Source organism: Rhamphochromis longiceps, linkage group LG3, assembly GCF_057381845.1.
Source record: "Rhamphochromis longiceps isolate RC_006_pf linkage group LG3, R_longiceps_female_GT1.1, whole genome shotgun sequence".
Classification (NCBI taxonomy): domain Eukaryota; kingdom Metazoa; phylum Chordata; class Actinopteri; order Cichliformes; family Cichlidae; genus Rhamphochromis; species Rhamphochromis longiceps.
In genome coordinates this window covers 2575541-2601207 of record NC_140559.1, presented here as the reverse complement: position 1 = coordinate 2601207, position 25667 = coordinate 2575541, and the positions used below count along the sequence as shown (strand labels likewise).

Genomic DNA, 25667 nt, shown 5'->3' with positions numbered 1-25667 from the left:
CTTTGAAGGTAAAATGAAGGTTTTAGTGTGAAACTGTTTTATCACAGCTGCAGGAAGCTGCAGATTTATGAATACAGAGAAGGATGTAGTTTCACATATTTCCAGACAAAGCCATAAATGCTTCTTAATCAATGCCAGTAATATACTGCTTCCTGCTTTTAAGCTTGGGCGAGCCGTAGATGCTGAAATATTGCACCATTCTTACAAATAAAGCAAACAAATGAAGAAATGTATTTCTATGATCTTACTCCATGGCCACGTTCATACATGTGAAAGTCTCCATCCTGTGTCCTTCACTTATCTTTATCCCAGGTGTGAATTGTTCACAGGACTTAAAAGAAGGACGTGTCTGTGGAAAAGGCTCCGGTCAACCTAAACTCCTCCCTCATCAGGACACAGAAGAGCCGCTGAGGCAGCGCCTTGGAGTACGCTGCTGGTCGCGGCACACAGGTGCGCAACAAGATCTCCCGGCCTGCTGGAGGAGGGAAGTCTGGTACTCTGCTGCTTCCCCCAGTTTGCTTCTTGTCAGATCCCAAGTCCTTATCGACGGGCGCCAGAAGGGCAGCCTAAAAGGGCAAAGGTCAAATGTTAGCAAACAGCAACCGATTCTGAAGAAATGTGCTGTGTGAGGTGGACACGTGGATATTCAGAAGTACTGTAACCGAGTCTCCCACAGAGACCTGATCCAGACTACAGCTCACAAACACAGCTCCTCTACTAACACCTCACTGCAGCTGCACGCTGCTGATCCTGTCTGTGATTAGAAATGATTTCAATAAAGTAAAACAGAGGCTCGTTTTCTATGAGCGTAAACAGGGATCTCTTTTTCAGTCTCAGTGTAACAAACATGTTTACTAGAGCAGGGCGATATGGCCAAAAATATTTATCACGATATATATTTGAAAATTTGCGATAACGATATAACTGACGATATAATTGATGCGAGACAAAATACAACTCCACAACATTACTAGCGCAAAAAGACAACCTTCCATTTATTTTCACTTAAACAAGAAGCTGGTTTTTATGTACATTAAAGCTTTATAAAAATGTAACAGTGCAAATGCAAATTCCTTGCTGAAAGTTTAACCAAAAGGCATTTCCAGTAGAAATGGGCTGACATATCCTGAGCATAGCCATGTATAATATCCACTGAAGTTAAAAAGAGCTGCTTTGCAACATTAAACTGCAGTGTGCAGTACGTAGTTTTCGGTGCACGGGATTATAACGCACATTAAGCGAAACAAAGCAGTCAGATAAATCAAACTTTATTAAACTCATTCTTCCTCCACTTCTGTACCATTGATTCATTAATGTTGAATTCTCTGGCAGCTGCTCTATTCCCATGTTGTTGCAGTATATTAATGACTAACCTCGTATTGTGGATGGATTATCTCAGTTGTTCTCCTGACTGAAGTTTGGTCCGTTTACAGCATCCTGCCATGCGATTGTATTTGTCTCTAACCATCAGGAACCTTCACGTTAACTTTTATAAGTGGAAAAGTGTTAGCGTTCATCCTCCAGCTTCACTCTTTATGTTATGCTAACATAGCTGTGTCGCTAGCGATCACGTAGCACATCATTATATACCAGCTAGCCCAACTTCAGTAACCCAACAAACGTCACTGCTGTTTAGTTTCCTGTCTTCATTTATGTTGGAAGTGGTAGCAGAGCTGTACGTTTGAATTTTTTCAGAAATCTCTCAGTCAGAACATGCTATATCATGCTTAGGTAACTAGCGAAACTAGCGAGCTAACTTCCGCTAGCTTCCTGCTAACTTCTAACTCCGTTAAATGTAATAACTTTTGTTTTCATGGATGCCTGGAAGTTAAACTTCATAGTTACACCTGGTAAAGCAGCAATGCTGATCGTTTTATTAAAGATGAAAGAATTTAGACAGTTTTTAACTCTAAGTGATGCTGCAGTGTTTGTTTGACCTGAACCATATGGAGTTTAGGACCCAGATTACTCCCAGATTTAAGAGCATCTTAGTCCGACAAATACGACAGTAACGACGGCCGCTTGCATGTTCTGCAAAAAAATGTGCTTTGTCGTGTATCTGACGGACAAACACCAAACCAGTTCCACATCACTGAAGTTGCACCATTTTTACAAACCAATTCTGGTTCATCTGTTTCACTCAACAATCGGCCATGTGCGTATGAAAACAAAGGCACTGCGCATGCGCGTTTTACTCCCATTCTATCGCGATATTTCATTTTCCTATCATTGCCTAACATTATACCAGTATTACCGTGAACGGTATAATATGGCCCAGCCCTAATGTTTACTGAATAAGTCTTTCAGTAAACATGTTTTTGTTAATTCAGTAAAATCTGCAAAGATGATTTGTACTGTTGGCAGCAACAAACAGAGACAACAGAGTGTGGGACAGACAGGAAGTCAGGACACGTCTATGTGCTTCACAGTGGGACTAGAACATGAACCACAGGCAGCAAGTGAAACATGTGCAAACCTCCACGTCACCAAAAACACCCTGCAGGTCCCATCAGAGCAACGGCAGAGAAAACAGATGAAACATCTGTTAGAGAGAAAAACGCTTCACTGCTTTCTTACCTGTATGACACCAAAAGGGTTTTGTTTTTTTTAATAATAAAGGCTTCATGTTTTACAGTTAAAGGTAAAGCTCATGCAAACATGCAGGCTTATTTGTCTGATCAATGCAAAAGTTCAAACATGTCTCTTTCAAGCCTCATTATCAGCTGAGATCATAGTAAAGAACAGACAGGATCCTGATCCATCTGTTCTTTATATAATTACTGTTTTTACTGTAATGTAGAATATCATGGACATAATACACAGACTGCAGCCTAAATACTGCTAAAAACAGCCCTTTTTATTTTTAAGGTTTTACGTATTAACCTTTTATTATAAAAGTCACCTGATCCTTAGCAGGTGTGTATACAGAAATACACCAGGTCATTATTTAAGCAAAGCGAAGCCAAACTGCTCCTGTGTGACAGATGAAGTCCACCTTTAAACAGCATTTAGATGCTGCTAATGACGATTAGTGGCAGCACTGGTCTGTGGGCTGGGGACACTGGTGCCACCAGTACAGCGCGCACTTTTCACAGCGCCATCATGTGGATCAAACTGTATTCTGGGTCAAACCTGATGTTTTATCATTTACACTGAACAAAAATATAAACGCAACACTTTTGTTTTTGCTCCTGTTTTCCATGAGCTGAACTCAAAGATATGAAACATTTTCTACAAACACAAAAGACCCGACACTCGCAAGCAATGTTCCCTCTAAGCTGCGCGCGTGCACAATTGCGCACTGCTGGCACAATTGTGCACTGCTGGCACGGGCTCTGCACAGAAAATCTGCGTTGCGCACAAAAAAAAAAAAATCACCTGAATTGAAATTAAAATGAAAACTTTAACAATTCTGTTCTGCAGTGTTAGTCAGTGACTGGCTGCTCCCGTATGGGATCAGAACGAGGCCACCTTATCCCGTAGTCCAGCCAATCACGCGATTCACATTCGTATATACGCAGCTGATCAACGTGGCTGACAGGCTATGACAGCGTCCTTATGTGCGACACCGGTGTTTTAGCAAAGCGGCTGATGTGGCGTGTACAACCATTGGAGACGTGAGCAGGACAGACGGAACAACTGACGGACAAAGTGTGGACTTTATACCAGTTTTTAAATTGTGTTGATCGGCCGCGTAAAACCAGAGTTATGATAAAAATATCTGCAATGTTTGTTTTTCTTCCTGAATACTGTCGTTGTTTATATTTACTGCGGGAAGAAACGGTAAAAACGCCGTTTTATAAGGAAAACGCTCGAAAGCCTGTGAGCCAAAACAACACCAAAACAAACCCCCACCAGCCTTTCCTATTGGTCGAAAAATGCACCATGTCGACCAATCAAAAAATGATATGGCAACATGACATTTAGTTGTTTAGGAAGGGGGAAGTTTTAGGAGTGACGGCGGTGTTTGAGATGCGATTGCCAAGTTTAGCACAAATCTTGTGTAGTTAGTGTGTAGTGTAGTCAATAGTTTTGTTGTGTGTGTCAGAACAATGAGGCGACTGCTGAGTGTTACAGGTGTTACAGCAGTGACACATCTCCTGTTGTCAGGCCTGCAGGTATCAGGCTGTTGTTCTCCTTCATCTCATAGTGGACAGAAATTATTTTTTGGAGCGGCACAAATAATTTGTGTGGCATCAGATTTGATGCAAAACAGCTGATTGTTCTGTAAATAGTTTGAAATGTTTGTTTAAAAACGCCTTGGCTGCATTTTTAGGTAAACAGCTGCAAAAAACTCTGTTTGCAAAACTCAGTTACTTTTTTGAAGAAGTAACTATATAATTAATTGCCCAACATTGGTCATTATTTACTGTATTTTGCAGACAGAGTTACAGACTCTCTCCCAGACCACAGACTCATAATACAAGTCAGAGCTTTATTTAAAGAAAGTTGTGTTTTCAAAATTGAAGTTCAAGTTATTCTTACTTCCATTAGTGTTAACATGCTGCACAGGTCATGAAGAAGATTGTTTTAATTTTCATTGTAAGTGGGCTAAAGCATTAATTAAAAGTAGTCTAACATAAATGTAAATGCTGTAATTTGATTACTTTAATAAACCGTGTAACTTGGATGGATAAGATGCTGGCGTGACCACAGTGCACACGTCTGCTGTTACTCACAGTGGTCCAAGGGACGCTCAGGGAGTTTGTGTGTTCGCTCAGACACATGAAACATTACAGGGAACATTGCTCGCAAACACTGTTCACAAATCTGTCTAAATGTGTGTTAGTGAGAACTTCTCATTAGCTGAGATAATCCATCCCACCTCACAGGTGTGGCATGTCAAGGTGCTGATTAGACAGCATGAATATTGCACAGGTGTGTCTGAGACTGCCCACAATAAAAGGCCACTCTGAAATATGCCGTACATGTGTAGCACAATGACACACATGTCGCAAAACCAGTCAGGATCCGGTTCAGCTCATGGAAACAAAAGTGTTGTGTTTATATTTGTGTTCAGTGTAACAAATACTGAGACGTGTAATAATGTCGTGTGTTGTTCATCTCAGGACGCTGCAAAGAACCAGATCATTTTTATTATCCTGTTTGTCTGTTATGTGAACCTTTAGAGAGGATGTACCTTATAATGACTGAGTGTGTTTATCGCACTATGTTAAATGTAACTGTGAGCGACACGAGGCTTACTGCTCATGGTTACCTCATCAGTGGTGAAGTCAGCCAGCCTGATGCAAGAAACAGGAAGAAGAAAAGGATGAAAGAGCAACACACAGATGAAAAACAAAAACAGACTTTCTAACCGACAGAGCTGAAATCTGAACATGTCACCAGCTGCAGGAGGCAACGCTCTGAACCACGTCGTTCCTCCTCCAGATGGAGCTTTCACTGCCTATAGTCTCTTGACATACAATGGTTGGATTCTCCTATGATACTGTATCAGCTGAGCCTCAAATTCTTATGATCTCGAGCTTCTTCAGTCTCAGTGAATCCTTAGTTGGCTCAGATGCATCATCTGGTGTTTGAGTGTAACAAGGTGGTTGTAACACAAAAGGAGTGTAAACAGGTGAGTGTGGTTTGTAGTGTAGTGTAATTCACAATAAAGTGTAATTCACTTTATTGTGGTCTCCACTCTTCCCTTTTACAGAGATTACAGACAGTTCAGAATGCTGCAGCTCGCATTCTAACTAAAACCAGCAAGTTTGCCCACATTACTCCTGTCCTTGCCGATCTGCACTGGTTGCCTGTCAAATATCGTATTCAATTTAAAATTTTGTTGTTTACTTTTAAAATTACTAACAACACTGCACCCAGCTACCTTAAGGACCTTTTAAACCCTTATGCTCCTGCCAGGGCTTTAAGGTCATCGTCACAGTTACTGCTGGCTCAGCCCAGATCTCGACTTAAGACTAGAGGTGATCGATCGTTTGCTCTTGTTGCACCTGTGCTTTGGAACAATCTCCCGATTGGCATCCGGGCATCTGATTCTATTCATTCTTTTAAATCACAGCTTAAAACATATCTTTTTAAACTTGCCTTCTCCACCTTTTAATTGCTGGTTTGTTTGTTTGGTTGCTGTGACCTATTGACCTCTTGTATTAATTCCCTCCTATCTTTCTATTGGTGTTTTTTATTATGGTGGTACAGCTTTTATCTTGCTATTACCCATGTGCTGTAGTCATTCTTATTGGTAGCTTTTATCTATGAACATAACTCCTTATTTTTATTTATCCGTTATCAATGTTTGAACCTTTTATTGTTTTATGTAAAGCACTTTGGTATGCCCAAGGCTTTTAAATGTGCTCTATAAATAAAGATTGTTGTTGTTGTTGTGTAAACTAAAGCAGCGTGTCTAACCAACCACATCTCCAGGGCTGAATCAGGTGACCACGAGCCATCGCTCCACAGCTGCTGAGGGAGCTACAACCCTCATTCAGCCTTTCACAGACATACGGCAATGAACTGTATGAACAATAAACTTTATTCATACACACAAATCCCTTTAAGGTTGTGTCAGCGAGGGCAAACGTGCCACATCAAATACATGGAGCTACAAGCTGTGGTGACCCACTGTCAGTAAGGGAGCTTTATTACACACACACAGCATCACAACAACAGTTACCTCAAGCTGCTTCTATGTTATAAGGCAAAGACCCTGCAGTTACACAGGAAACATTAGGTGACCGTCTGTGAGCGACAGTGGGAACCAAAGCCTCTAACATCCATCGATAGATGAGGGGCAGACGGACTGAATGCAGAGAGGTCTACTAACACATGTTGAGTGAAGAAGAAACACCCAGTGCATTATGGGGAACTTAGACCTATAACTTAGACCTGTGCGCCTTAGCATATGCTACTTCCAGGGCATAGCGCTTAGTTTCCGGTGTGATATTCGCTCCTTGTTCACGGTCGGGTTTTTCAACCAAATGGACGAATCAAGTGGCGATTTACATTTCTCGAGATGTCGAATGTATCTGTAGATGATGTTGATCGACTTGTCGATATTTTTTCCCCCCGCGCCTCAGAGAGAGACAGGATTCAAATTTTATACTTCTCAGTATTTGTATACAGCGCTCCCTCGTTTATCGCGGGAGTTACGTTCTAAAAATAACCTGCGATTGGTGAAATCTGAAGTAGCCAACTTTATTTTTTACAATTATTATAGATGTGTTAAGGTAAAACCCGTCACTACACACTTTATACACTCAGACAGACATGAACATTTTCACACGTTTCTCTCCTGTTTAAGCTCTCAAAGTTCAAACCTTCGTAGACAAATAAGTCCAGTATTACAGAAACCAAAGATCAAACCGTGTTTTCAGGTCCAGCACATGAGAACAGAGCAGCTGAGAGATAATTCAACATCAATGAATCAATGAATCAGCGATTCTGTACTGTACAGGAGAGACGGCACGGAGGAGATCAACAATAGTCTGCAGCCAATCAGGACGCAGAACACAAAGCGCTGTGCGCAAAAAAAAAAAAAGCATGCAAACTTGCACAAAAAAAATGTACGAAACAGCGAGGCCGCGTTATAGCGAGGGACCGCTGTAATTTTAAAGGTACGTCACAACATACCCTTCGTAAATACTCATGCATAGAGACCCTTACCACGGTTTGTTGACATGCTGTGTAGGTGTGTACTTGACTAGCAGGGAAACCTTTGACTATTGTTCACCTGTAGTTTGAATGCTGAACATCTGCCTGTTTAAATCATAAGAACTGTCACTATACATGTAAATTAATCAGAATGTTTTTTTTGTATGTAATTTGTATAGTATTTTTTTCTCTCTTATTTCTTTTCTAAATGTACTTGTATATTGTTCACATGTTGAAATAAATTACCAATCAATCAATCAATACAGAGATGTGCTTCTGATTCTGTAATGCAGTTCTGCTTGTGTTGAGTGATGTAAACCACCAATCGATCTGCACGCTTCAAACCTCAAAACTGATCATTTGATTTTTTTTATGACACAGCAGTGGTGAGTGTTCCCACCTTCTGCTCTTTGTAACTTAACGCCATCTTTCTGTTTTCATATTTTGGACATGATTTTGGAGTCCATCTTTGCAGCAGCAATTGACCGCAAAGTAAAGCTACCGGAAATGTACAACCCTGCATCCGATCTTAAAACAGGAAGTTAGCATTTTCTCGTGCACAGGGTCTATTGCAGACTAATTAAGGTTGCTGATCCAACCCTAACTATGTGCTTTATCAAAGAGGAAAGTTTTGTCTGTCACCTGAATCCAAACTGGAAGCTGGTTCCACAGAAGAGGGGCCTGAAAACTGAAGGCTCTGCCTCCCATTGTACTTTTAAATACTCTAGGAACAACAAGTAGGCCTGCAGAGCGAGAGCGAAGTGCTCTAATAGGGTGATATGGTACTACAAGGTCATTAAGATAAGATGGGGCCTGATTATTTAAGACCTTGTATGTGAGGAGCAGGATTTTGGATTCATGTTCCAGTTGATGCATCAGAGTCAATCTGGGATCCAGTGTGGAGCACATGGACACTTTTAAGGCTTAAAGAACAAACCGATGATTCGATTAGATACTCGGCTCCATCTCTGGAGTCACGGCCACCAAAGCTTTGTTTCTGCTAACACTGTAAACATATACAAATGCACATTAATAGTTGTTACTGCAGAAAGAGAAAAAGAAGCGTCAAAGACAGGAAGGAGATCTGCTCCACTGTGGAGAGAGCTGCACAACTTTGTTCCTGCAGAATTGTCACACAGTCAAACTGATAATTCTTCATTTTTCATTGATAGTTAAACAGACTGGTTCTTATAGCTCTGAACGTGCTTCACAGCACAGCAGCAGCAATTGTGTGTTTCAGGAAGAAACAACGTTACAATAGAGCAGACTCTCCTGACACTGACAGAAAACACTGCGTCTTTACATCAGTGCTGACCACGTCCTTCCAGTTTCATCTACATGAAGTATATACACTCAACAAAAATATAAACGCAACACCTTTGTTACTGCTCCCATTCCCCATGGGATGGACGTAGAGACCTAAAATTCATTCCAGATACACAATATAACCATCCCTCCCAAACAGTGGTCACAAATCAGTCCAAATGTGTGGTAGTGGGCACATCTGCTATATTGAGATAATCCATCCCACCTCACAGGTGTGCCACATCAGGATGCTGATCTGACATCATGAGTAGTGCACAGGTGTGCCTCAGACTGCCCACAACAAAATAAAACAGCGCTGACTTCATGTCTTGTTCTAGGACCGGGACACCGACCTATTCTTGATGCTGATATTGAATAAGTGGTTGACTGGTGTGTGTGTGTACCTCTAAAGATGTCTCTATAGATGACAAATACATGACTGTATACATGAAACTGACAGCAAGACGTGGGAAGGACACGGAGGCAGAGTGAGAGTTACCCTCTGAGCACTGATGAAGAGTCCGTGGATTATACTGCCAGCCAGGCCCTGGCCTGCTCCTGTCACTACCACCTCTGGTTCCTCCAGCAGGGAGCTCACAAACCTAGAGACAACACACAATGTGGAAAATGTTACAATATTCCCACAAAACAAAACACTTAAATAAGAACATGTAAAACCTGAAGACACCAAAACTATAAAATAAGACCACCAACATGAGCGAGAAAGAAACGTGTGAACTGACTGTGATCCTTCAGACGCCGTCTTTGTGAAACAGATTCATCGTGACAACCTGTTACTGACTAACTATCTATAGTGACGGTGAAGACGGTTACATGTTACCAACAGCACAAACAAAGCTGTCAGTGAGCGCAGCTCAAACTCTGCGACTCACTTCTTCAGTTCATCAGCAGCCTCTCCGCTGTCGTCCTCAGGAACGGAGAACTTGGCCTTGAGCGAGCGAGCTTGAGTGATGACTGTCTCCATGCTCAGCAGCTGGTTAATGAAATCCTGCACACAGGACAAGAACAACTGTCTGCTCAATCCTGACAGCATGAGACCCCAAGACTGTCACATTTATACACATACGTGGTTTTTCCTACGTGGAACGTTATAGGCTGAGTCTCGGGGTGTAAAAGGCGTGTTTGGAGTCACAGTGGATACATGGCATACTTAAATGTACTTTGAGAAAGCCAAGAATGCTTTTACACAACAAGACTGTCCAGTCAAGCCGAACTAACATGGTGGGGTTTAGCTGTGCAGCTGTACAGTGTTATTCAAAGAAAAGGGGCTGTATGGATACTGAGTGCTAGTGAGAAGAACATTTTTATATGTGAAGAAGTGATGATTGTTCTCAGACTTTAGGACAGTATTAAAGCATATGTTTAATGCACCTAACGTGTGATCAAACTCAATAATAACAATCTCAGTCTCTGTTTTCGATCACTGATAAACACATCCGATATCAGCAGAGTATAAAAGCTTTGAGCCCAGGTGGGAACAGCCGAAGGAATTACCTAGGTTTAGAAAAAAGTTAGCCATCACTGAGGAAGCACTGGAGTTTATTACTCCAGCTCCCACTACAATCCCACTGCACCACACCCCTGTTTTCATGGTTCAACCATCAATGGCCATAATAATTATCAGCCAAGTTCTCAGCCATGGTGCACACTGTCCAGTCTACGTACACCTCATGTACAGCACATACTCAACTACAACAAAAACACAGTTAACAATCAATCAATAATTTATTTAAAAACAAAACTTTTTTGGGTGAATCTAATGATACTTTCTTTTAAACTGAATTATTTGTGGAAAGTCTGGTCGAGTTTTCACTGACCTCTAACTTCTTGTAGTCCTGGTTGGGGGACTGCAGGAGCTTGCTCGCTTGAACTGTAGCTTGCTGAATGGTTTTTTGCACTGATGGAATATCTTCAGCAGACTCTGAAAGAGAAGAAATGACAGTGTTTCCAGAGTGACAGAAAGCTGTGATTAAAAGAAAGACCTGCCACGTTTGTAACCTCAATTACTGTTAACATGAGAAAAAGCCTAAAATCGAGTAAACCTGCAAACTATTATCTTACTAATACAGATCCTTTTGAAATAAACAAAACCTTCACAACATTTTATAATAATCTTTACAGAGATTAAAACATATCCACAAAGTCTTGATGGATTATTATTGGAGTTAATTAATCCAGCTATTTCAGAGGATCACAGAACACATCTGCAAATAGAAACTAAGCCTTTTGTCCAGGAATATACCCACATGTGCTTTGGCACAAGGAAAAACTCCCTTTAAACAGGAAGAAGCCTTCAGCAGAGCCAGGCTCAGGGAGGGGCGGGGCCATCTGCAATAACTGAGTACAATAACCTCAGTTTGATCTGAATTAAGAAGCAGAAAGTTAGCGGCCATCCAGGTCTTTATGTCTTTAAGACATTCCTGCAGTTTAACTCATTGGTGTGTGTTATCTGGCTTCATGGACAGATAGAGCTGGGTGTCATCAGCATAGCAGTGTAAATGTATGCTATGTCTTCTAATGATGCTGCCTAAGGGAAGCATGTATAATGTAAACAGAATTGGTCCTAGCACTGAACCCTGTGGAACTCCATAATAACCTCAGTGTGTGAAGAGGACTCTCCATTTACATGCACAAACTGGAGTCTATTAGATAGATATGATACAAACCTTCACACATTCACGTGTTATCAGCACGGAGCGTCTCTGTCAACCTCTGGAAGTAAAGCTTTTAGTAAGTGTCATAAGATCAAAATACATTTTTTAAAGAAGTGAAACGAGGACATTATTGTTGCTATGTTTTGTATTTTGTAGTCCAGACTTAATCAGAATTAATTTGCATACAACCTGGATATGCACCAAAGCATTTCTGACCTGCTGAAACATTCTGGGATATTACAGAATAAATGAAAACTAGCTTTCTGGTTTAATTAGAGAAAAGGTCTGAGTATCACAGCAGGACGTTAGCTGATTGAGGTTTCTCCAAAGTACTAGAAAACTCTCCTCAGTGATGTCCTTACTAGTCCTTACCATTGGCTGTCTCTAGACTCAGAACTGGTCTTAGCAGTATACCGTCAACTTAGAGACGATCCAGAAACTAAGACCTGTTATAATTATACGTGAACTCTCATTAGCTAAATTAATGGTTGCACTGCAGGTGTCAGGGAACAACAGCAACACGACTGAAAGATCTTTAGCTTCTTCTAAAAACCAATTCAAATTATGCCCTGCTCCAGATGTGACAGTCTGAAGACGAAATCTAGACTTTTCTGTATCCTGGAATAATTATCAATTTATTGTGTGTAGAATAAAATAAAGAGTGGGTTTTATCTGATTTCTGATCATTACTGGAGAAAACTTGACTGAAAGAAATTCATGCTGGGGAAACTTTCCAGGCTCCTTTCACAGTGAGGGTTGGGTAGCTAGTTAGAGTAAACAAACTAAATCACATTTACCTGCATTTTAACACCAGGGTCATGTTCTACCCATCATGCCTACGCAGCCCTGAAAACATCACGTGTCCATCTCTGATACTTATAAGAGCTCAAAACTGGCCCAAACCCTGATGGAGTCCAAGGGCCTGCAGTGCAGAACACATCTTGAGCCCAAATCTTGGGGGGCTCAGGATTTGGGCTTTTTCTGCAGCTCATGGGCTGCATTCACTGAACCGACCACAAACTCATCTGTGCACCAAAGTACACAGTGAGACGTCCTTTACCCTCACATCACTGGACACTTCCAGGTTCTGGGTTCCATTCACTCTATACCAGTGGTGCCCAAATCTTTTTGCATCACAGCTGTGATACAGAACGGCTGTGTGGGCGGAGCCTGTTTCGCTTCAGTGCCGAAAAAAAGGGGTTGTATTTTGATGTAATGACTGTGTCGATGCAATCAGTCATTACATCACTCAGCTCAGGACTGAGCTGTGTAGACGCCAGCGTGTATCATACAGTGCATCCACTTGCAGCCCTCCTCGTTTCCCAGCCGTCGCGCCCCCGTCTGCACATCCCCACACAGTCCTCACGTTTCACAGTCAGTGATTGTAAAGAGTTCCTCTGCAGTGGCTCTGCCAGGAGCCTGTCTGCAGAGAAGTCATTCCTTTGTCCACCTGCAGAGGAAAGCAGCTACCATGCACCTTATCATTAAGCACTCGATAGGCAACTTTACAGGAGCAGAGCACAGACGCAGTTTTAGCAGAGACACTGTTGAGCACGACGGTTTAGAAGTGTGTCTGAAAAAGCCCTCTGACTTGTCTTTGTGCTCTGGATGTTTGGCGTCTTAGCTTGTTAAGCTTTAAACTGTCACAAACTTGCACTTTAAGACAGACACGCTGCGGCCTCTCCTCATCACCCACCGCTGCGCAGGTATGCTTCATCTTATCTTCTTTGGCTTGGAAACATATTTGGTGATGCTTCATCCTCTGCTTTGTGTTTGTGTGCGAGCCCCGTCAAAAGGCTGTGCATTATGCTGGCAGCGTCCAAGATTTCTACTTTTTTATTCATGCAGCTTCTGTTTTTTTTTCTCCATTAACATCTCGGGTTGCATTTCATTTTCTTAGTACTTATTTTAATATCTTTAGTTTTTTGTATTTCGGTCTTACTGTAATTTACCTGCTGTGGGCTTAGAGTTATTTTCCCTGATTTTATTTCATATAAACGTGTTTTTCAACCAAACGGTGAGGACTTACCTTCTTCCTTCAGAATAGTTGCATGAAGTATACAGGGCAGGAGGTGACGGGCCAGGTCTGCAGGTTTCTGCATCGCCATGTAGTGCAGAACCTAAAGACAAACCCCCAAAAAGTTTAGTTTGCCTGGCTTCTGTTTTCCTTTTGCTCTTTCAGATCAACAGAATATTTTTGCACAGCCAACAGGCTGCCTCTGAAGAAGACTCCAGATAAACGGTGACCTTTCTCTATGATGGTTATTCACAGAGGGACCAGTCATACCCAGATCTTTAAATCTGTCATAAGACTATCAGTGAGCATTATTTTTAACTTTCTCTTTTTGGATAAACAATGTCTTTAAAAGACAGGCAACATTTTCAGTGACGGTGCAAACTGGAGCTCCGAGCTCTGCTTTCATATGTGCAGGAAGAACATGCAAACGCTTGGCAGGGACCTGCCCGGGTCCAAATCCAGGACCCTCTTTGGGTGAGGAAACAACCCCAGTTACTGTTTGTCCCTTTCCCATAAAGCCGACCGGATCATTAATAGAAGCTGGTTTAAAGTTGTTCTTCATTTAACACCATCACACCACAGAGAGCTGCTGTGTGTCAGTTAAACATCGTGTGTGACAGCATCAGATCCTTTTTCATCAACATGTGAAAATGCTTCAACATGTCTGTGAGCACAGATCTGTGTTAAACTGACTTCTTCAACATACATGAGCCAAAACGGTCCCATGGCAGAAGCTGATCCTGAAAATCAGCAGAAACATTCATGAAAACACTTTGTGATCCACTTAGTAAACACGTTTGGCTTAAAACACGCATGTGGCAAAACGAACGACCTGCTTCAGACCTTCTCGGCCTCCTTGGTGTCATCAAAAAGTCTTTTTTGGCGTCGTGCAGGTGTGACCCTGGCAGTCTCCCAAGCCTCCACCCACATGTTGCCTGGGATCTTCATCCTGGGACTGAGTGTCCCCGTCACCATCGTGTTGCCCTTCTCATCGACCACTTCCTCTTCTACGTAATCCCGAGGTGAATACCAGCGCACAAAATCCTCCAGGACACAGCCGGGGTTGGCTGCCTGTGGACAGAGACACAAACTCGTCCTTTAAATGAAGTAATGTGTAAATATATTCACTGACACCTCATACTGGCACTGACGACTCGAGCAGGGCCCACTCACGACACCACTGCATTCATGGACCCAAGCACACCAGGCTGTCACTGAACATAAAATGTCATTTAGGCATCAAAACGATTTCCTTCTGTTCAGGACTGGAAGTAAATACGTGTGATCTGGCAACAAAAATGTTTTACTTTTTTGTGTAAGAGTAAATCTGAAAATCTATGAATAACAAATCAATTGTATTTTAGTATTAAAACCAGTTCAGACTGAATAAAGAGCTCGTCCACACTGGATCAGAAACAGAGACATGGTGGGAATAACCAACACTGTAGATTCAGGGCAGCTGCAGCATGACTTACACTGTGTGCTGGTCATTATCACTGCATTACTGCCTCAGGTCTGCAGGTCTCTGCAAAGACAAGGTTCAAATAACCTCTGAAGATGATTTATAAAACTGCAATGAGCTGTTTGAAAACTGACGACCACGTGATCGTCTGGTGATCAGAGGTTTCTGCACTCACGTAGCTTCTCCCAGCATGACTGCATCCATCATGCCACACGTGTCAGTGACAGAGTCACAGCTTTCCACAGCGTAGGCTGATCAACAGTCCTCTTATTCCACACTAGTTTACTTGTAAAAGCCTACATGACATTTATTATTAATTCATTAATATCCCATTCATTAACTGCACAGAGAAGACGGTTCCTGAAAATGAAACATGATGCACAGATATCAGACTCAGTCAGCTTCAGCTGAGCTTAATGACATTTCTGTGAACCACTTATATGAGATCTGCTTTCATGGTTTTGTCACACAAAGGCCGCCTCTGTACTGTTACAACCGCTTTCTTTTAGTTCTAATTATTAACTGCACGTCTTTGAACATGGAGCGAGTGGGGTTGGGTTAACTCTGACTCTAAACTGCCCACAGGTGTGAATGAGAGCATAAATCAGAGGTGTCCAACTCCAGGCCTCGAGGGCCGGTGTCCTGCAGGTTTTAGATGCGTCCTTGATCCAACACAGCTGATTTAAATGGCTAAATGACCTCCTCAAAGTGTCTTGGGTTAGGGCTATCCTTTGTTGCTAGTTAGCCTGACCTGTATCCCCAATGTTAAGTTTGTACATGGTATGTATGGTCGATTAGGTCATCTCAGTTGCAGGCAACCAACAAATAAAGCTTATCCTTATCGTGGAAGTTCTCCAGAGGCTGAACTAACCATCTGATTCAGGTGTGTTGACACAGGGTGAGATCTGCAGGACGCCGGCCCTCGAGGCCTGGAGTTGCCCACCCCTGGGTTAAATGTTTGTCTGTCTCTCTGTGTTCGCCCTGCAACTGGCGACCTGTCCAGGGTGAACCCCGCCTCTCGCCCTATGGTATGGGATAGGCTCCACCCCGTGTGACCCCGACTATTATTTTCAACATGCTGTATTTGGAATAAATAACAGCATATGATGTGTTTGCACAGTGAGGCAGTGACTCTGACCTGTGAACATAGAGAGGCTCTGCAGAGTTGAGCAGAGTCATGTTGTTGTAGGGGTGCAGCCTGCCCTCAGCTCTGCCCTCAGCTTGTGTCGCCTCAGTCTCGCCCTGGTCACTCAGGCACTCGAAGAATTCCTCCTCGCTGTCACTCCACGAGTCCCAGGATTTTCCTTGAGACATCTCTCTTGTTGAACTGGAAGCACTGGTTGCACACTCTGGTCCTTGGCGGCTCTTCTGGCAGGCACCTGAGACCCTGTGTTCCTTTTCTTTCCCCTCGGGTACCTTGTGAGATTCATCTATGGCCTTCTTCCTTTCGATACAACAATTCAGCATCTGTCCAGGAACAAAAACTCTTTTCACACATGGAAACATAACACTGCTACTTGTGTTCAACAGACAACACGACATAAACAGGTGTTTGGGAGTTTGAAGATGCTGTATCACACTGAGCATCAGCTCTCAGAATTCATTTTTCTCTTTATCACCTAAACATCGTTCCAATTATCAAAGTTAACACAACACTTTTGATAAACCACTGGAATTAAAGTTGCAAGTCTACAAATGTGCATGATGTTGTTTTTTGTCTTTTAAATCGTTCGATTAGTCCTTGCACTTTGTGCACTGTGTGGCTACCTGAAACTTCTGATGCAAAAGACAACAGCGAAGATCAGGAGCTCCACCTGCCAGCCTGCAGATTAGGAAGCACAGAGATGGATATGAGTGAACACCAGTGTGTTAACAGAGAAACAAATACTGCTTAAACAATTTCAAGCAAAGTTTTAGTTAGAGCACGGCACAAACACTGCAGGGGCTTTTGTGCCTGGTATTATGTACTTGGATTTTTACATTTTGGTCATTTGTCTGTTATTAGAGACGGACGGAGATCCAACATGACTGACAACAAGACCAAAGCCCGATTCTAAAGTGTCGGCTCAGCTGGACAAAGTACAGACATCCAGCATTTGACTTTATTTATATGGCACAGGATAAGAACCACAGAGTGCTTCACAATAATATGAAACAGCACAAATCTAGTTCAAAGCCAGGCTAAATAAATGAGTCTCAAGCTGCTGTTTATAAAAATAAATGCAATCAAAGCAACATAATGATGGAGGCAAAGCACTCCACAGCCTGGGGGCCCCCACTCTGACAGATCCATCTCCTCTGGTCTCAAAATGTGTTTCTGTCTTCTGTCTGTGTCCAAGTCAACAGTCTAACGAGGTCCCACAAATGTCTGCAAATAGGTTCTGCTCTTCCACGAAGTCCTTTGAGATCCCGACTGAAATCGGCTGGTGCCAGTATCTGCTGAGTGTTGGCCACGAATAAAGCAGCAATAACAGAGTTCAACGAGAACAACAACTTTTCATTATCACTTATTCTTCACTCTCTCCACAGCTGACGGACCAACAGCAGCAGCACACAGAGGACAGTGGTACCAGATACTTTGTATGCCGTCACCATCTGACAGAGGAGCTCCAGGGCTGAAAATATATCCTCAACCTCAGGTTCAACTAACGAACTGACCCAGTCACAGACTTCCAGGGAGGCTTTGGAGTATCATTCCCAAGTTCAAGCTCAGCCCCTAGTCCCACTTCTTAGAAAGGGAAACCGCTACTGTAGTCTGCTTATCCCGAGGTGGGAAACCAGGACAGTCCAACAACATCCACAGACTCAGTGGGACTCGCACCTCCAGCCCAGGAGTCCTGCCACCAAAGAGTCATGTAACTCGTCACAGACCTCGCCAATTAATATCAAATCAAATATCAGCTGGTTCAGTCCCAACTGATGGTCTCATTATTCAGGTTTCACACAAGAAACGTCTCATGACGGGTAAAAACAACGAGCTCTCTCAAGACTTTTGCAAAACATGCTGGTGGCAGTGGTCACAGTAGAACTACTGAAGGTTCCAGCGCACTTTTGGTAAAGTGGAAAGAATATTATTTCACCATAAATGGGCCACGACCAGGTGCTTCCCACAAGATTTCACACAGACCAGTGAAAAGAATTATCAGAAGAGTCAAGGCCCAGTTATGAAGAGCCACAGAAAGGCCTGGAATCAGCAGGTACGACTGTTTCAAAGAAAACTATATGTGCGCAAGAGCCACAGAAAAAAAGAGAAGCGTGAAGTGTGTTTAAAGTTTGCTGAACAAGTCTGTGAAACGCTGGCAGAATATTATCATCTGCATTCATAAAGTATCCACAGGCGTCTTTGCCTGCTCTCCTGTACACTCATGAGTTCACACCTACCTGCCCCTCTAACACCATCGTTACATTTGCTGATGATGCGACAATCATCAGTGGAGAAGACGGCGAACAGGCAGGAGGTTAAAAACCTGACAGGCTGCTGCAATGAACACAAGCGTCTGCTCAGCGCCATCAAAACTAAGGAGATGTGACCTCAGCAGAGGGAAACACGTTCCTCTCCACATCAAGCAGACTGTGTTCAGCGAGTGTCCTCGTTCCTGGGGACTCACGTAGCTGAGGACCTCTCATGGTCCAAAGTCAAAGACTCCACCTCAGGATGCTGAGGAGGAGGAGGAACCATCTGGAGAAGAAAGTCTTGGTGGCTTTTTTACCACAGCACCATAGTGTGTCCCCACCTACTGCTAACAGCTTGGTATGCTAACTGCTCAGTGGGTCATTAAGACAGCACAGAAGAATAGTGCCTGTCCCTTTCCTTCCCTGGAGGACATGGTCAGCACTCGCTGTCTCAGGAGAGCCAATCAAATCTCATCTCATCCTGGACAGCACCTGTTCAAGAAACAGGACAGCCAGGCTAAGAAAACAGCTTTTCCCCTGGACCATCGATCACTGAACACTAAGCTCAGTGAATGGACCGAGTGAGCCTCCCTCCTACCTGAGACACTCCTGTGTAACATTCAGTATAATGTTCACTAATGCTGCCAAATGTAAGCTTACATCTAATACAAAACACCAGCATAACACGGGACAATTACACCCTCCCTCCATGGCTGCTGCCATCCAACCAGTGCAATACTCCTCTGGTTAAATGGTAAATGGACTGGTTCTTATATAGCGCTTTTCTACTCTTCTGAGCACTCAAAGCGCTTTACACAACTTGTGCATTCACCCATTCACACAAGCACATTTTTCTAGGTGCTTTCTAAGTAACATTCTCTCTCTCACACACACACACACACGCGCGCACACTCCGATGAACGCATCGGAGAGCAATTTGGGGTTAGTATCTTGCCCAAGGATATTTGGCATGCAGCCTGGGGGAAGCCAGGAATTGAACCACCAACCTTCCGATCAGTAGACGACCCGCTCTACCGCCTGAGCTGCAGCCACCCTATTTTATTGCTATTTTATTCAGTTTGACGAATGAATGATGAGTGTAAGCAGGTAAGAATGTATGTAAGCTCTGCTCCAGTGTAATGCATAGGTACAACAATACGCTTTAACTTTATAGTTTGGTCACTTAATTCAATTCAATAAAACTTTATTGATCCTGAAGGCTGACCCCAATGGAAATTGGGTTAAGGCTGCCGACCTTTGCCAGCGCCATCTTACCCTTCTGACCATACATACATGACACAAACATCACATGGGGAAGACAGGTCAGAGAGGCATAACAATGGAAAATGCACCACATGAGGAAAGATGAGAAAAAAATAACTCCCCCCAGACTGAGCTCCAACAGGGAGATCAGTTTGAGAACAGAAAAAAAACACCTCTGCACATGAAAAAAACTCTTAATACACGAAAGAAACACATGACAAGCAACAGGGATGGGTAAAGGGTGAGAGACAGCCAGTGTAGACAGCACATCCAGGCCTGCGTGCGCTGGTCTCCTTGATCCACCGTCAGCATCGGAGGGGAATAAGCGTCGAAGGCGTTTGGAGGGGGGAGGAGTGTACATCTGCATGTGTATATATATGTCTGTGTAAGCGTTTGCGTGTCCAGAGTTCAGCTGAGACAGTGTCCTCCTCCCTGCCAGGCTAAGTAAACAGTCTTCCAGCCAACCCAGGTGGCCTTGCATGGAGTGGGAAGAACAGTCTAAACACAGTCGTTATCAGGGAGTTGTTGTTCGGCTCCAGCCTTGAGCCCACGGCTGGGGCCGAAGGGGTATCCGCATAAGTGATGGAGGTTTTTACTTTAGTGCGAACAGCTCATATGAATTTCAAAGCTGTTCTAACACTCCGACACTGGTCTCTCAATCTCCCGTTGGAGAGCCGTGAGCTTCTCCATGATGTTATCAAACTTGCGCTCCGTGATGTTGTCATTCTTGTGCTCAGAGAGCCGATTCTGAGAACTCAAAGACACGACGTCGTAGTCTCACTCCAAGCGCTTTATTTGTTACGCCATTTTTCTCCACACCAACAACAACCCTTCGCGGGCAACAGTACTCTCGCAGTATAACAGAAAATAACAAGTTAACAACGACCGCAGTGAGCTTCTCCAAGATGTGATCCAATTTGCACTCAGAAGTCTTATTCTGAGTATTCACAGCAGCCGTAAGCTTCTCCAAGATCTTATCCATGCTGCGTTCAATGAGCTCATTTTGAGAAACTCACGCCTCTTCCCATCGTTTGAATCCCAGCGGGCAGCCTTGTGGGGGTTTGAACAGCCGGTTCCGCTTTCTTAATTCTTCGATAAGTCAGGGCCAAGCCAGCTCCGATCAGCCAGAACCCTGTTACCATGGTTCTGAATAGGTAGATATCTTCAGCACTCAGGCTCACCCGAGCCCAGACTTCTCGTTGAGAAAGGGGTGTCAATTGCATTCAGGGACCAGTTGATCAAATCCATAATTCCTCTTTTAGGTTTTAGAGAACAGACTGTGAGAGAGTGTTCCAGGGAAAAGTAATACAAAAAACACGAGACTAGACAAGGACACAAGAGGCTAAGCAGGGAAGCTAAGGGAGAGGAGAAAAGTGCGACTGCCTTTGTTAAGAGCAAAACTCTCTGAATGCTGTAAACACACCGTGTTTGGGTGGCTGCATCCCAAAAACACCACAGCAACACTGAAGTCTGGAGGTGGGAGCATTATGATTTTGATGTTCCCAAAAAAATGTGTGATTGCTTAGAAAAGTTATGCATAAAAACTTTATAACAAGCTGCAAAAGGGACTGAGCCATTAAATCTAACTCCAGGAAGGATGAATGGAGACATTGTTGATTAAAATCTGCTGCCATCTACCAGGATGATGAAGATGAAACAAGGATGGATGTTTCAGCAAGACCATGATCACAAACACAGCCAATGGAAACTGTTGGTTTCAGAGAAATCAAGTAAAGCTGCTGGAACGGCCCAGCCAATCACCTGAGCTGAATCTGTGGGAAGGATCCACGGAGCATTCGGGATTTATAGACTGTTTGTGTGGTGAGTGGGTCAAAGTCATGAGCAATGATGGGACTGGTTTCTCCATACAGAAGCTGCCATGAACTGTCATCACCAACATTTGTATAAAGTAATAAATAAATGTCTGTGTGTTTAATGTCCCTGTGTTACCGACATCTGGTGATAATTTCACATCAAAGCACCTTTAGAAATATATTTGCTTAGAGAACTGCTGACGTGTTCAATACTTATTTTACCTGCTATAAAATGAAAATGTTAATATGTGTGACATCTTTAAAATCAAAGCAGCACGAGCCTGTGAGGTACCCACCCACAAATAAGATGGTTATTTTCCCACTGGTAACGCAACTCAAGGACAAACTCCTGCCAGAGGTGTCCAACAGCCCGCAGCCCACCGTAGTAATAGTTGACCAGACACACACACAGAGCCAGACGGTAGGTCAGACTGTCACTGGGGGCTGACTTCAGCTGGTGGAAAAGGTTCTACAACGAGGGAAAAGACCAGCATGAAATCAAACAGCAGGACACCAAATGTAATACATTCTAATAAAAATCCTGACAAAGTACTGACAGCACTGAGCCCGTCTTCACTCTGAAACTTATATTGGACCTGACCTGAGTGTAACCTTGAGTGTGCGAGTGGTGAAGAGGCAAACATACATAATCAGAGGTTTTCTCTTGCTCCGATGTCCCACTGGAGTTGGACAGCTGAGTGTTATTCTTACAGTCAGACTTCTCCACAGCAGCATCTGGAAACAGAGACACAAACACAAATAAATAAGTCTGTCATTTAGAAACTCTGTTGTTTTATAGATGTTAGAAGAATTAAACAAGTGGAGCTCACGTAGTCATCACTTCATGATAAAACACAGGATGCTGATCGCTCAGTGGCAAAAGCAGGATGTGACCAGAAGTAGACAATAAAAATAAGAACGCTGCCTGATATCCTGTTTAAGACGACGCTCTTGTGCTTTACTGAGCTGCTGTCAGATGGGATCAATATCTGTGGCCAGCACTCTAAGACATAAATGCAATTACGGCTGTAGTTTTAAGATTCAAGGCTGTCTTAGCTCGAGCTGCTGAGTGTGACGGGCTCAACAGTGACCAGGAAGGAAAAACTGTTTGTGAAAAGAAGCAGAGGAGCCACATCAGTACGAGTCAAACTACCACACGGAGGAAGTAGGAGGCCCACACAGAGAACAATGAGGAAAAAAAGACACTTTATTTGTCCTTGATTATGTTCTTTCTATCGGTAGCTTGATTACATCCGTCTTATCTGCTGCGTATCATTTGGTGCATGAATTTTAGCCTCTTGGCTTAGAAATAGTTTCCTCTGTGCTGTTCGGACAAAAAACAAAGCCATAAAAAGTCTTCACACATCACACAACAATGTGTATGTTTGTAATGGATCCAAGTGTATTAGCAACCAGAAAAATACAACATTAAGGTCAGTGCACTTAATGCACTGACCTTAATGTAGTATGTAGCGGTGTGTTTGAAATCTGTACTGACTAGTAAAACCTCTGTGGTCAGCCCCAAAGCATCATGGTCTCTGCCCCTGAGTGTCCCACTGATCAGTTTAACTTACCCAGTAAACACTGAGGATTTTCAGCCGTCCTGACTCGAACTGACCAGTGAGGAGCTTGAAGAGGGTCGAGGTCACTGTTGGGTGATAAACAGAGTAAACAGTAGAGGAGAGTTTCTGATACACTTTTAGTTAAAGGGTTTTTATAAGTAATGAGTCATGTTTGATTACATGTGACGTAGTCCTTCACCAGTAATCAAGATAATTACACATGTAAGCATTTCCTTATGTCACACTCAGTTTGTCCCTTCATGCACAAGCTTGTTAGACCTGTGCCAGCTCTGTTTGGGCCTTACAATCAAACCCATGTACGTTTACCCTTTTAATAAACTGCTCCACCCATTTCCTACTTTACGAGTGAAATATGAAGCAATGCAGTGTGTACACGGATGCAACACTCAGTGCTCAGCGCAGCGTTTTGTGTGCTATAGTGCAAGTGAACAGCTCACTCCCATCAAAGCTTTTCCATTGGATCGTTAACACAAACACCAAATGTCAGGAGGACATGCGCCTCAAACTGGAGTTGTCTTTCTAGCCCGGGTACTGTGTTATCCTTGTCTGTATACCGAGCTTCTTATTAATAATCAGCTCTGCACAGGAGCAGAAGCAGAGTCCAGCCTGTTGCTCTTACAGTATAATACTCATAATAAAAGTACAGTAACCGTGGTTAGTCACTGAGCAGCCCGGTGCGTTTCTCTTGATTTCTTTAGTCAGGGTAAATTCATTCACCTGCACGGGTTAGCTAAACGAACTTTACAAAACAAGTTTCCCCGACAGCCGAGTGCTCACCTAAGGACCTAAGTTACGGATTAGCTTACACACACATTTAACTTACCGAAAATAATACGGTGGGGCCTCAGGTCCTCCTGTCTGGTAGTCCAATTTACTGAAGAACACCTCAGGCTGTCACTTTGAAATAGCCGGTAATGTAAACGCTGGACCTCTCAGCATCTGCCATTCCCGAACAGACACATGCAAGTTTGTCCGTGACCGCAGCCGCGCTGTACATTTATTTCAGTTTCAATATTTTTTTCAGTTTCAATATTTTTTTCGGTTTCATTTCAAGGTGGCATCGTTCTGATCCCATACACACACAAATCCTGATTTACAAGTACAAAATATTTATGAGCACAATTTGAGCCCATATACTCTCTCTACCACAGCTGCCTTTGAACTTGCCTGGCCAGGTCTGAGTCCAGCTTTGCTACTCCTGCCAGGTCACATGACACAGGGGTGTGCTCTGATGTCGGCAGGCAGGTCAGTGGAGCCCTCTGGTGGTGGATATATGGCAGTGAAACAGGAGGAGGCCTGAGAACAGACAGCAGGCTTAACTAGCAGGACAAAGTAGCATGTAGTACTTGAAGGGGTCATCAAAGCCAATCAGCTCTCAGGAAAATGGAACATCATATAAATATTTCTCTTCTTTGATTTTCATCAATGTATTTCCTTTGATAGATTTTCCGTCAACACTTCTGCTTGATTAGAAGCTCATAGGCAGTTCCTGTCACTCTACAATAACACAATGTAAAGGCTGCGCTCTCTGCCCTCCCTAATTTGACATATTTTGTTGTTTTGTGTGTGTGTTTGTCTGTGTGAAGTTTTGATGTGTATGTGAAAAACACAATTTTGAAAACACTGGAAAAAGACCTCAAGACATGTTTTCCTTTACTTTCTATGAAACAACAATTCCCACCAAGGCTTTTCAGTGTGAAATTTAGTGTATAGAAAATACCTGTGCCAGGTTGTCTCCATCTAGTGGTGAACATGGCCTCACCACTACATCAGGTGAGCTTTTCACTGTGCAGTGACACAAAAGTCATTTAACAATTTTAAAAAAAGCAATGTTACAGATTCAGTAAGAACTGAAGTTTATCATAATCCTTCAAGTTTCACTCAGTAACAGCAGCTTTTTAATATTATTGACTATATTTTAGAGTCACATTTATATGAAATGTCAAACAATCACAGAGTGACACTGAACTAAACAATCAATGCCATGTGAGTTGTTCTTGTTTGTTCTTTATCTCAGATTTATTGTAAGCAGCGGGAGTAGAAGCTAAAGAAAAATAGTAAAGATATGAATGAATCTCTGCTCTTACAGCTTTTATTGTGCCATAATGTCTGCTTTGAAACTGTCCTCTTGCTCGTCTCTTGGATGCTCACCTCTTCTTCACCTGTTCCTTTCACCAAACTGCTGCACTCTCGTTCTCTGCTCTCGCCTCCTCTTCTGGTTATAATTAGGATGCAGTCAGCATGTGCCAAACAAACTCCCCCCAAATCGATCATGTTTGATATGATGATGACGTTTTTAACATCTTATTTATGCACTTGTTGGGTGGGAAAGAGTAAACAAAGATGGGGCATAGAAGCAGAACTGAGTCCTACGTGTGGCGGGACAGTAACTGTGTGTGTATATGTAAGCATTTAAACACTGCAGAGAGTCAAATTAACAGTAACACTATTTTGTCTAAGTCCGCCATTGTAGAAATTCATTTCACCGAAACAATAACATGGCGCACAATGTGACAATAAACGTATAAAACACAAATTCTT

At 42.9% G+C, this 25667-nt stretch overlaps 1 protein-coding gene across 1 annotated transcript; it reads right to left on the bottom strand.

The window, feature by feature from the left end:
• Positions 1-24866, bottom strand: LOC146672524 (rab3 GTPase-activating protein catalytic subunit-like). The gene is made up of 15 exons (XM_085400877.1): positions 24847-24866; positions 24294-24422; positions 23950-24021; positions 23118-23191; positions 22190-22278; positions 21840-22012; positions 16841-16895; positions 16212-16540; positions 14985-15015; positions 14455-14682; positions 13624-13714; positions 10758-10861; positions 9813-9928; positions 9419-9521; positions 1-566 (listed from the first exon to the last, which is right to left on the bottom strand). The coding sequence occupies exons 1-15, from the start codon at positions 24864-24866 to the stop codon at positions 333-335; spliced, it is 1848 nt and encodes a 615-aa protein (XP_085257003.1). The 3' UTR covers positions 1-332.
• Positions 24867-25667: the final 801 nt, after the last annotated feature.

What these genes read in the sequence shown, in the direction of transcription:
- LOC146672524 (XM_085400877.1), bottom strand. Translation starts at nt 24,866, where the DNA reads ATGGAGACAACCTGGCACAG. An exon ending in GCCCCACCGTATTATTTTCG is followed by an intron (nt 23,192 to 23,949) that starts GTAAGTTAAATG and finishes ATCACCCAACAG; the next exon opens with TGACCTCGACCCTCTTCAAG. An exon ending in TTTTGCATCAGAAGTTTCAG is followed by an intron (nt 16,541 to 16,840) that starts GTAGCCACACAG and finishes GTTCCTGGACAG; the next exon opens with ATGCTGAATTGTTGTATCGA.